The sequence below is a fragment of the Sorghum bicolor genome, chromosome 1, assembly GCF_000003195.3.
Source record: "Sorghum bicolor cultivar BTx623 chromosome 1, Sorghum_bicolor_NCBIv3, whole genome shotgun sequence".
Lineage (NCBI taxonomy): Eukaryota > Viridiplantae > Streptophyta > Magnoliopsida > Poales > Poaceae > Sorghum > Sorghum bicolor.
The window spans coordinates 63,004,150-63,015,628 of NC_012870.2; the positions used below are offsets into that span (position 1 = coordinate 63,004,150).

At 41.5% G+C, this 11,479-nt stretch overlaps 1 protein-coding gene and 1 long non-coding RNA gene across 10 annotated transcripts; one reads left to right on the forward strand and one right to left on the reverse strand.

Annotated features, from left to right (window-relative positions):
- On the forward strand, positions 2,083 to 6,716 carry LOC110431316. Of its 6 annotated transcripts, none has more exons than XR_002448798.1 (3): positions 2,083 to 2,572; positions 2,721 to 3,423; positions 3,580 to 6,716. It is a non-coding gene; the product is annotated as an uncharacterized LOC110431316 (long non-coding RNA). The 6 variants fall into 6 exon arrangements; XR_002448800.1 differs by having other exon boundaries at positions 2,083 to 2,533; XR_002448806.1 differs by having other exon boundaries at positions 2,084 to 2,806; positions 3,294 to 3,423.
- Positions 8,185 to 11,041, reverse strand: LOC8077066 (glutamic acid-rich protein). 4 transcript variants are annotated; one of them, XM_021450312.1, is made up of 3 exons: positions 9,403 to 11,041; positions 8,932 to 9,104; positions 8,734 to 8,866 (listed from the first exon to the last, which is right to left on the reverse strand). In XM_021450312.1, exon 1 carries the CDS (start codon positions 10,736 to 10,738, stop codon positions 10,115 to 10,117), a length of 624 nt encoding a protein of 207 aa, XP_021305987.1. In that variant the 5' UTR covers positions 10,739 to 11,041; the 3' UTR covers positions 8,734 to 8,866; positions 8,932 to 9,104; positions 9,403 to 10,114. The 4 variants fall into 4 exon arrangements, with proteins under 4 accessions (XP_021305983.1, XP_021305992.1, XP_021305987.1 ...); XM_021450308.1 differs by having other exon boundaries at positions 8,185 to 9,104; positions 9,938 to 11,041; XM_021450317.1 differs by having other exon boundaries at positions 8,185 to 9,104; positions 9,935 to 11,041.

The following is an 11,479-nucleotide window of genomic DNA, read 5'->3' on the forward strand; positions in this document are numbered from 1 at the left end:
ATCTGCATGAAGGAGCAAATTTGAGCATATATTGCGAACTGATCATTTACAGTGGAACGATCTAATTTTAAGTTCTCGACTTGATACATGTGCTCGTATTTTTCTGGATTTATTTTAAGATTTCACGGCATTATGCTTATAACCTCGTCAACAGCAAAGCGTCCGTGGTGACTTTGTGAATTTTAAGATCTGCCGGCTCAATTATTTGGAGGTGCTCATAGAAATATGATTTGTATGTGTGTTCTTAGGAATGAGTATTTACGCGTTGTGAATATCTGCGTCGTAAAGCATATATTATTAGGAAGACAACACTCAATTGTATGAACTTGGTTTCGCAAAAAAAAAAAAAGAGCATATATATTATTAGGAAGACAACACTCGATTGTATGAACTTGGTTTAGAGATTAAGAACTTGTTGGCCTATTGACGGTCACAGATAAATGGTCGACTAATTATGGTGGTCATGTTGATTCATCGTTGATCATCACCGTCTATAAAAGTCAAGTCGTCTCTAGCTTGCAAACAAATCGTTCGTGCCAAAATAAACGCGCAGCTGGCACCACGAATTGGAAGGCACGCGTCACCGACGTGTTCCCCACTGACGGTACGTAGCAGCATGCAGTCCTGTGACTGTGATCGTCTGTCTCCTAGTGATGATTAACTCGTTTTGCCTCGAATAATCATTGACTTTGATTCATGCATGCCAAGCACATATCACTGCAGGCCGCAGCGCATGTGGACGCTGCTCACCTTGTCAGGCCGGCAACCACGGGCCGGAGGCTACAAACAGAGAGGTGGCGATGGATTATACAATCCAAATTTAAACGAAGAAGGTCGATTAAAATTCGAAAGAAAAAAATATAAAATCTAATTCAAATCTAATTCCAAATGACTATCCCTCCATCCATAAATAAATACATGTCTTGTTTCCTGTTAGGAATCAAACTTAGTTATGAAAAGTAGTCCCAAACTTTGAATTGGCAAACAATTAGTTCCTAAGAACTTAATAAGAAGTGACTTAACCATGAGACTAGGGTCTTGTTTAGTTCCCAAAAATTTTGCAAAATTTTTCAGATTTCCCGTCATATCGAATCTTTAGATGTATGCATGAAGTATTAAATATAGATAAAAATAAAAACTAATTGCACAGTTTGGTCGAAATGGACGAGACGAATCTTTTGAGCCTAGTTAGTCTATGATTGGACAATATTTGTCAAATACAAACGAAATTGCTACAGTGCTCATTTTGCCAAAAATTTTGGAACTAAACAAGGCCTAGACTAAAAGCAAATCGGATGATATGCAAGATGAGTAGAATTTGACCTAACTTGAGGAGCCTATCTTCTAGTCTAGACACCCTATATGCATGTACAAACCCTAACTCTCTTCTCTCTCTCCTTGATGCCACCAAGTGCTTGAACCCGGCGTCCGAGAGCCATGCATGTACAATGCATAGGCTCTTATAGGATAGCAGAGAGAGAGAGAGAAGAAAACACCATGTCAAATAAGCCCCTACAAAAAACTTAATCTACAACGTAAAACATATTTTAGAGGCAATTGACGGTTTTGCGTGTGAAGCTCTTGGTGCGTTGCTTCGCAGATCGTCGTGTCCAATCTCAGGCGCGTGACTCAAATTCCACATGTTTGCATATGCGGTCATCAATATAAATTGTTGTATACGCTTGTATTTGAGATTTAGAGCTATATACAAAGCGTGGGTACAATATGGATGAAGAATAGCTTTTGGTATAAGTATTTGTATTTTAGAGTGCTTATATAACATGAGGATATATTTTTTTTAACCTAACATGATGAAGTGCTTATATAACTGAAAGTGGCATAGGACAACCAGATGGAAGCGAACAACGTGGATAAATTACAGTTATACCAGGCATACTCTAGTGCCTTCAGTGCTTTCAAATTTACCTCTACAAACGGCGGGAGCTCCCCCTGAATTCTGTGATTGGTTTACCTCAGCGCCGTATCACTTCCTCCCCCTCCCATTGGTCAATCTGTACTGATTCTCTTCGCTTAGTCATCATTGGGCCACGTCGCCAGAAAAACACTGGCCACATCTTCTTCACCCCAAATATCCCACGCCTCTCCCCCTCCCTCCTTCTCTCGCCCCCGGCGTCTCCAGGCGGCAGCGGCCATGGCGATAGCGACCTCCGTGAAGGCGGCCCTCTTTTCCCGTCTCTTAACTTCCCCTCTCTCCTTCCGACCTCTTAAGAAGCCCGACCTCTGCAGAAGCGAACAGGGCGACGACACAGGCAGCACCCGCCGGCGCGGGCGGAGCCCGACAACACCCTCCATTCCCCCCTCAACGCGCGAGCGGGCCCCTGCGCCACGGGTGCCGCGGCCGGCGCGCGAGCTCCTACCGTGGCCAGGCGCCTTGCGCGGCGGCGTGGCGCCCAGGCAAGGCCAGACCCTAGCGTGGTGGTGCGGCGGAGTGGCACCCAGGCGAGGCCTCCCCCACACGCGGCTGCAACCCGGCGCAGCGGCCACAGCCGCGGCCACGCCCCCACGGCTCCTTGTGTGCTTGCTTCTATTTCCTTGAAGTTTTTCATTTGGTGTTAGTTTTACTCTCACCAACAGATCGGTTCTACCTCAAGCAAACCACTAATATGGCAGATACTTCACATTAATTTTGCGTTGTTTACAATTCTGCTATTTATTTGCTCGTGTGCCTACTAATTAAAATTATTTTTACCATTTTACAGGAAGTCAGGAACTCAACACACTATAGTAAAGATGGGCAGTAATCATGAATTGAACAAAGAACTTATACTCTGCAGTTATTAAACTGGTATATCATATCTCCCTTTGCTTTCTTAATTTATTGTTTGTGTTGTTTTGCCCCTATCATTTCCAAGCCAAACTAATTTTGGTATTTGAATAATTCATGATGTTTAGAGCTGCACTATTTACTTGCTTGTGTGCTAGCGAATAGAATTTATTTTTCAGCATTTCACAAGAGCTGAGTAAGGTACCCTTGTATCAAGTTCTGAAAAAAATAGGTGTTGTGTTCTGAAAAATTAGGTGCTGTGTGCAAGTTCATCCATGTAAGTCAGGGAGAGTCCTGGCTTAACAAATTTGCCAGTTTGTTTTAGTGCTCTTTATGGTCACTATTTCAAATCAAGGACGTTGCACATGCAATCAACTAATTTGTTTTACCGTGAATTTAACAAGCTGCCATTTGTATCATGTGCTATTCAATTGTGATTAGCAGGTTTGTAACTAATATATTTAGATCTGAAATATGGTTTCGGGTGACATGGAAAACAATGTACAAGTCCTTCAGGTGTGGAGACAAATTGGCTCCTATCCAAGAGGATATAAGCATCTTAGCAAGCAGAGTAGGTTCCAACTGGTACAAGAAAATGGATAACATGTGAGAGAGCAAGATACCCCAACAGCTAGATGGTGATGCCCTATTCAATCCAGTCACTCAAAATACTTAATTTGTTTTTATAGAAATGCATATCTCATGTGTTTGGTTTGACACTCTAAATTTTCCATTGCTTTATAACAAACAATAAACAGTGCCTAATTATTCTATATTTCCATCTCATTTACCAGATCTGTCCATCCCACCTTGCTGCTGGATCCCTCCCCTCACCAGATCTCTGTGTAATGCTAGATGTGAGGCTTCCCTTACTTCATCTTCATTGTGGTATGAGTAACCCATCTGTTTTGGTAGGTTTCCTTGGTCTATTATTGTTTATGCATTTTAGCTTTTCTGGTCTCAGATTCCTTTTTCATGATTTTCTGCTAAGTGTATCGATTTATGAGCGATTTGTGAGAAAATATACTCTGATAGCATTCGGGCAATATTGCGTATAGAAACAGTTCGTACTACTCTTGCAGCACCTGTCCAATCCATGTTTACCATATCTCAGGTCATATTATTAGCAGGTTGATAGCTTCTCTTCTTTATTTTTCCAAGCACTCTATTCCCTTATTTAATATTCTTTCAAACAAATTTTCTCCTTATAACCTATGCTTGCCTGCGAACTGCTGCTCTTCCTTCCCTCCTCTCCCCTTCTGTATTTCTTGGAAAAGGGAAAGTAGAACAGTTTGAGAAGCTATTTATATATAAAATGAAATAATATAAATCTATAGGCAAATTTGTCTTAATCTTGGTTTATTTATGCCATAACTCATTTTTTTAATATTTCCATGGCTGAGTTCCATCCCCTCTATATCAGTCTTAATCTCCAAAATGCCTCATTTACCTGACTTATTTTTTGCACCTTATGAATGTTGAACCTGACTGCCCTTTGGTCTAAATCTATTTTATTTTCCTCCTACATTGCCCTTTGGTCTAAATCTACTTTATTTTCCTCCTGCACTGAATACTATTTTACATACTCAGATAAGAGGCACCAATGATAATTCTTACTAACCATGGGGGTTCGGGAAGATAAATGCTCCAATAGTGGAGCTGACAACGATGTCTTACTCTACAACCTCTCTGGGTCAAGTTTGTGATTGTTTCATGCCCCCTATTCTTATGTGGTTTGAGTTTAAGACTGGCTTGCTCCGACAGCTCAAAAGAAATGATCTGCTAATAGGCCAGGTGACAACTATTTATAATCTCAAATCAAAGTAAGAACTATTATTGTGCTTTATTCCAAATCCCAAAGGGGGAATTTGTGGGTTGCCTTGGATCTTTGCTTTGGATTTTCTACGCAATCCATTCAGTATCTTTGCTCTGAATTTTGGAGTTTGGCCGGTCTCAGTACTAGTTACTAAATTCATGATGTCACGGTAAGCCACCACAATGAATATTCATAGTTTAACTACGTTTTTGTATGCATATAAAAAATGTTTATTCCTACAAAGTGCTAAGTAGAGTCAGTTCTACATGATCAATCGGTATAAATAATATTTATTCTTGCAATGTTTTATCCTTGCACTGGTATTGATAACTAATTAGTGTTCAGTATACCAGATGAAGGTTCACTCTGATGATTCACATTCATCAGTAACATTTTGGTTTTGTTACAATACTTTGCTATCTAATTGGTTTGCCTTTTATTTTTTGTAGGGTTCTCTTCGAACAAGACAATAGATTATTGTTCAGCTGACATGTCTGTGAGTTCAGATATCTGGAAACTGAAGTTGTGCTTCAGTTTGTTTCCTGGTGTCTTAGAATTTAGGATTTACACCAGGCATCCATTTTTTCTCTTTGCACATATGCCTTATTGGCCTTCACAAATTAGCTAGATACATTCATTATCTATTTCGATTCCAACTTTCACTATTAATTTATATGTTCAACTTTTTTTAGTATCTGCAGTCAATACAGTTATTCTTGATCGGTAAATATGTTCGTTCAAGTTATTTTCCTTGAACTCCTAGGTTTTAAAGATAATTTTTTTGTTGCCATTTTATTGGGATATCTATCCATTGTGAATGGTCCTCACCATGCTATTATTTGAATCAAATTGTTGCCACCCAGTTGTGAATGAATGTGCAATTGTGTACCTTTTTAAAGCTCCATCTGTTCTGCCCGCTTTTACATTACTAATAGCATATCACTATCACATTACTACAATCATATCTGTGAGGTTATCATTGTTACATGACCTGCTCGCTACCTTGTGCTTGTATACAAGTCATAATTGTCAGTTTAAAGCATATTTCAGCCACACCAGAAGTCATATTGATGGATTGACAACACAAATAGTATGAATCTTAAGGTGTTTAGGTATAACTGATTTGCCAATCCTTCCATTCAGTTTTATTTTTTTGTTTTGGAGGTCAGCTAATTAGCACATAGCAGCCATCAGTTTGAACATCCATCTTTTGTACTGTTATACTAAATGAAATTATCACGGGAGGTAGCAAGATGAGACACTATATGATTTTTTAACTTCCCAATTATGTGCTTGGAAGAGATGGCTACTCACAATGCTGAAAACTGTGTATGGATTCAGTGTCATTTGAAAGTCTATACAGATGAGGAGAAACATTTTGATGCTATAACTGGCCTGAAGTATGTAGCTAAAATAGGGTCTCATTCGAGAGTGAAAATTTGTGATAACATTACAATCAAGTTCTATTGTTTTTAGATCGAGATCTCCTAGATTTAGAATTAAGATTGCATGTATGAAAGCCATTTACGTGGGTTGATCCCTAGTACTGCATAACTTGATTTTTGCTTTAAGTGTCGAAGTTTTTTTTATTGCAGTTGTGATACAAATAGTCTTTGTGGCGCTAATTTATGGTTCCTTGATCTCCATGCAACCAAAGCATAGGAGAACCATGGTGACATGATTATTCACTGTGAGGGCACCCTTGACTCTCCAAACCCAATCCCAAACCGATAAATAATTGCAACTGGATTTGATCTGCTATTCCTGTATTTGGTTCCTGTTTTTTTTAATAATTTGTGATTTTGAAAGTATTTTAGTGTTGCGGAAAAGGTCTAATTGCAAGCAGCACTGAAAATTTAAATTTGGTCTCCATATACTACACACTTGGTACCAGTCTACCACCGTACTTTGTACCAAGAAACTTTTCTTCGCTATCGTTTATTAATTCCTTATGTTCTTAGGAGAGCCACCCGCTGTTTCCTTACCATGTCTGCCCTATGTACTCCCAGCCTTAAAAGGAATGCCAGGCTACTACTAAGAAAAAATTATCACTCCACCTGATTTTTGTATATTACATCGTAGCTTCAGTTACATGTAACCTACTATAGTTGTGTAGTACTGTAATGTCACTGACTATGTAATTGTTTACTTAACTAATCCGTTCATTTTTCTTCAAAGAACAACATACGGAATTTCCGATGTGAACTACTATATATCCACCATATTTTCTCCATCTTCAAGATCCTCCTTATGTCTGCCTATGCGCGCGATGGCGCGTGCCCTGCACTAGTTGTCAATCATAGGTAGGAACCAAGGATCGGGGATGTGTGCTCTTTTTATTGAGAAGCGAATGATATTTTCAGCTGCAGCCGTGTTGGCGGCAGCAGCGGCACGAAAACGCCCAATTCCCAACCGGAACTTGTGCTTTTAAATCTGTACCATAATATACAGGTGTTTCGCATATACTCTCTTCATCCCAAATTATAAAACGTTTGACTTTTTTAACCTTAAGTTTGACCACTCGTCTTATTCAAAAAAATATGCAAATATAGTCAAATTTAATTCATACTTGAAGAACTTTTATTAATAAACTAAGTCACAACAAAAGAAATAATATTTTGCATAGTCAAACTTAATATTAAAAAAATCAAACATCTTATAATTTGGAATGGATTAAGTACAAGTCTAGCAGGTGTTTCAGCCTCTATTTCAAGTTCGCATCAGCAGCACAATTTTCAAGAGGAGTATCAGTAGCGGCCACAAATGCAACAGGTGTAAATCACCACTACCATCAAAAACCAAAAGAGAAACAGCACCAAAGCCACAGGAGACGCAGCATCAGCAGTTCAGCACATTTGAAATCAACAAGGGCCGCAGGAGCCGGAAGAAATATGGAAAACCCTGAAAAAAAAAAAAGAAGGCAAAACAAGAATCGCAAGAGGAAACAGCGCAGGCAGAAACTGCAGCAATAGAAGAAACGCCCAAGGACGCCCAAGGCTACCTCCGTATGTCAGGCCAGGAATTAGCAAATGAACACCTTGTTGCGAAAAGAACTGTCAACATATAACAAATGAACACAAAACCACTTACAGATCCAACCAATACCAGGCTATTTCATATAACTTTTATGCTTCACCGTAGTTTCGCTCAGCGATCGATGCAGAACGCCAGAACTTCTACACTATCTGGGATAGGACGGAGGATGAAGGGCAACCCATATACTGAGGTGATCTGCGGTACAAATGGTCTTCCTTGAGCTACAGGCCAACCTGGCTAGGCAGGGTAATTCTGAACTCCAGGCATAGCGGCCTAAGGTGGACGCCCAAAGTTTTGGATCTGAGGCTCTGAGCTAAATTCAGAGCCAGAGGAACAATAGGTGTCAGTAGCTTAAGGGTATGGCAGTTTCATATGCTGCTGCTGCTCTGTCACTTGCGCCTTATTTTCTTGTTGATGCAGCAGATGTTGCTTTCCATGAATTCACAGTCATGTGCCATGCAAGTGCGCTAGTGCAGTAAGTGTATGTGCTTTCTTCCTTACTTCATTGTAAATGTGAAAAGGAAACAAAAGACAGAAAGAAATATGGTTGACAAGAAAGCAGATTTATTGGATCAATATACATTTATATCTACAACAGAACCTGTTCCAAAATCTGTAGTAAAACCACAATGCTCTGTAACTTAGAAAGTTATGATTAAGGTGATCACTGAAACAACCCGGTTTCTATATCCACCAGGATGTGCATCCTGGCTTTCATCGTATACGGAGTGAAACAGAGCCATCATCGTCTCGATCCGCAGTTCCCCACCCACGCCTGCCGCATCACAGCACCTCTCTCCCTCCCTCACCATGGATCCTGCTCTCCCACCTCCTCCACTGCCCTCAACCACAGACGGCACTAACCACTCCGAGCATAATGCCCCAATGCCCCTGCCTCCATGCTTGCCCTACCACTGCCACCACCGTCTCGTGTTTCCGCCCACCACCAGGCCGGCGACCTACCTGCAACCCTCAGCCATACCTCTATAGATGGAGGCCGCCAAGATCCCCAAAAACAAAACCTCGTACCCCAACCTGAAACTATAACCTGCCAGAGTTATTGGAGATCACCGGACATGGAAAAGAATGAGCTTAGTATCCCGGAGCAGGTATGCATTCCCACCCTAAAAAATCTGTCAACAGATGAATAGCGGACTCAAATTTCTCTCCGTCAGAACAAATCTTGACGTTACAGCATAATGTCCTGGATGTCCAGGGTTTGTGCTACCCTGGGTGGCATATAATTCCTGTCAGTGAAATACTTGATTTTAGAGTCACAAGGTCTAGTTCATACCAAGGACTTGTGTGTTTCATTCTTTCTAAATATCTCCACAAAAGTCTGCTTGGCCTTCCCAATGTATCTCTTCAGAAAAGAAAATAGAGGATACTTGTCCTCCAAATTTAAAATTTGTACGAAATGAAAAACTTTGAGATGCTGCCCATTTCCAATCATATAGTCAATTAAATCTGCAGAAAAGAGGAAACATTAATAAGAAGGCGAATCCTTGCATTGTGACTGAGGTATAGGCATGGAGATGAGTGCCTACATTTCTGTCAAAATCAAACTGAAAATATAAAGAAGATTGAGGCCAATGTATTAAGTCTAGCTGTGTATGAAAACAGTGAGAAAAGTAATAATGGCTAAGCAATAAACATTCAAAAATGCATTACAGCTACAGACCAGACAATCAACTGATGTACATACTTGATATACTAAGCAAACTAGAGTCTATCCAAATTCACAAGTATATCCATATAAACTTACCACTTGGGTTGATATCAGTTACCATGTGAGATGCAATAATGAACAGATTTGTCTTTTTGGTCACAGGATTCAGACTCTTTCACAGATTGTATTGACAAATGACAGGCTAGCAGCAAAGGAAGGCATGTAAGCACACCTTCAGGGAACAGTCTCATGAGTTATGAAGGCACAACACCAAAGAACTGCATGGCGAACATAATTGGTGGTGCTTTCTTGAGTAACTTTAGGTTCTCAAGTCTTGGGTGTCCCACATTAGTGACAACTGACAACTATATTTTTCAATACCATCATTTGATGCATATTGTATATGTTCTACACTGATCTTAGATGCTTACATTGACTATTGAACATAGTGAAAGACAAAATATCCATTGGGAATCGACAAAAACCTCCCCTAGCAGGCTTGCACATCCACGTACATGTCCAACAATAAGCATTCCTCATGTTAACGAAATTTAGGAATTCAAAAACTAACTTCTTTGACATTTGATGTGAAAGTCAGGGCCAAAGGATCAGAATGGTTGAGGCCTACCACCTGGTGGTGACCGAGATGCTGCTGCCAATGCTGTCTTCCACCTGCAGGAAGCCCTCTAAGCTGTTTCTTTAGTCATCTTTTCGACCATCTCCTCATATTCAGTATCCTGCTCCTCTCGATCCCCCTGCGCATACCCATCAAGCTCCTCCTCCCCTTCAGCCTCTTTGCCCTGCCCTGTTAGAGACCTTGGTAGTCACTCACCGCCTCTTCGTCGGCATCCCGCTTGCGCTTGTTATCACCGCTGCCCTCTTTATCTTCCTTGGCTTGATTGCCAATGTTGTTGCCGTCAGCCTCCATCATCTGCTTGTCGTCGTCTTCCTTCTCTTCTTCCTCCACCACCACCTCTTCTTCTTCTTCTTCTTCTTCTTCTTCTTCTTCTTCCACCACCTCCTCTTCCTCTTCTTCCTCCACCTCTTCTTCTTCTTCTTCTTCTTCTTCTTCTTCTTCTTCTTCTTCTTCCTCCTCCTCCACAACCTCCTCTTCCTCTTCTTCCTCCACCTCTTCTTCTTCTTCTTCCTCCACCTCTTCTTCTTCCACGTCGTTAGCCCCTTCCTTATTCTTACTAGTGCTGGCTGGGCGCGCGGCCTCGAGCGCCCGGAGCTGGCGGAACCGGCGCGAGATGGAGGATTGGACGGAGGAGACGTGCGCGTCGAGGTCCTCCCACGTGAAGGGGAGCGGGTAGGGCGAGCAGGCGGCGAGGCTGACGAAGGCCTCGCGCAGGGCGTCCTTCTTGGCAGGGAGCTCGGCGATGGCCGCCTCAAGGTCCTCCGTCGGCGTCATCGCCGGCGCCGCCGTCCCCATGGCTGGATCGGCAACCGGCGGCGAGGGGGAGTGAGGAAATTTTACACTTTACAGCGTCGAAGGCTCCACCCTAGCGCAGCAGCCGTCGATGAGGCATCAGCTGCAGGCGACGTCAGCGCGGCAGCGCTTTGGGCCTTCTTGCCCGCCGGAATTGGATCTATATTGTTGTCTGCTCGCTTTGATCCCCCACGATTTTGCTCTTCTTTTTCAGGAAATTTATATTTAGCTATATACTTTTGTTATTTGCTTTGATTAAAGGATGCTCAAAACACACACAAATACACCTCTAAACGCAAGTAAACTTACATCTATGAAACCACGCAAGCACTACTACAACGGATTATGAAATTGACAAAGTCACCATAAATATTTCATTGTCAACGGGAACATTATTGTCTACCATGAAAGCACGTTGAATTATGAGCAAATATATCCAGTTAACAAGATGTGCGGCTTGTCTGTGTGATCACTTGAGTGACACGGCTGCGGCTCCAACCGGACAATGAACCACTAGCACCCGGACAAGACAATGAACAACTAGCGCTGGACAACCATCTAGCGAAGTTATTTAGACAATGAATAACTCGAAGTCTTGGTTAACGTTTTCACTCTAGGAATGACAGTCATGGTGTGAGCGCGGGTGGTACATTGCACCTACAGTTCTCATTGAATCCAAGATGAACAAGAATCGGATACAAGTGTAATATCACACATGTGCATGCCTATTTGGACCAAAATATA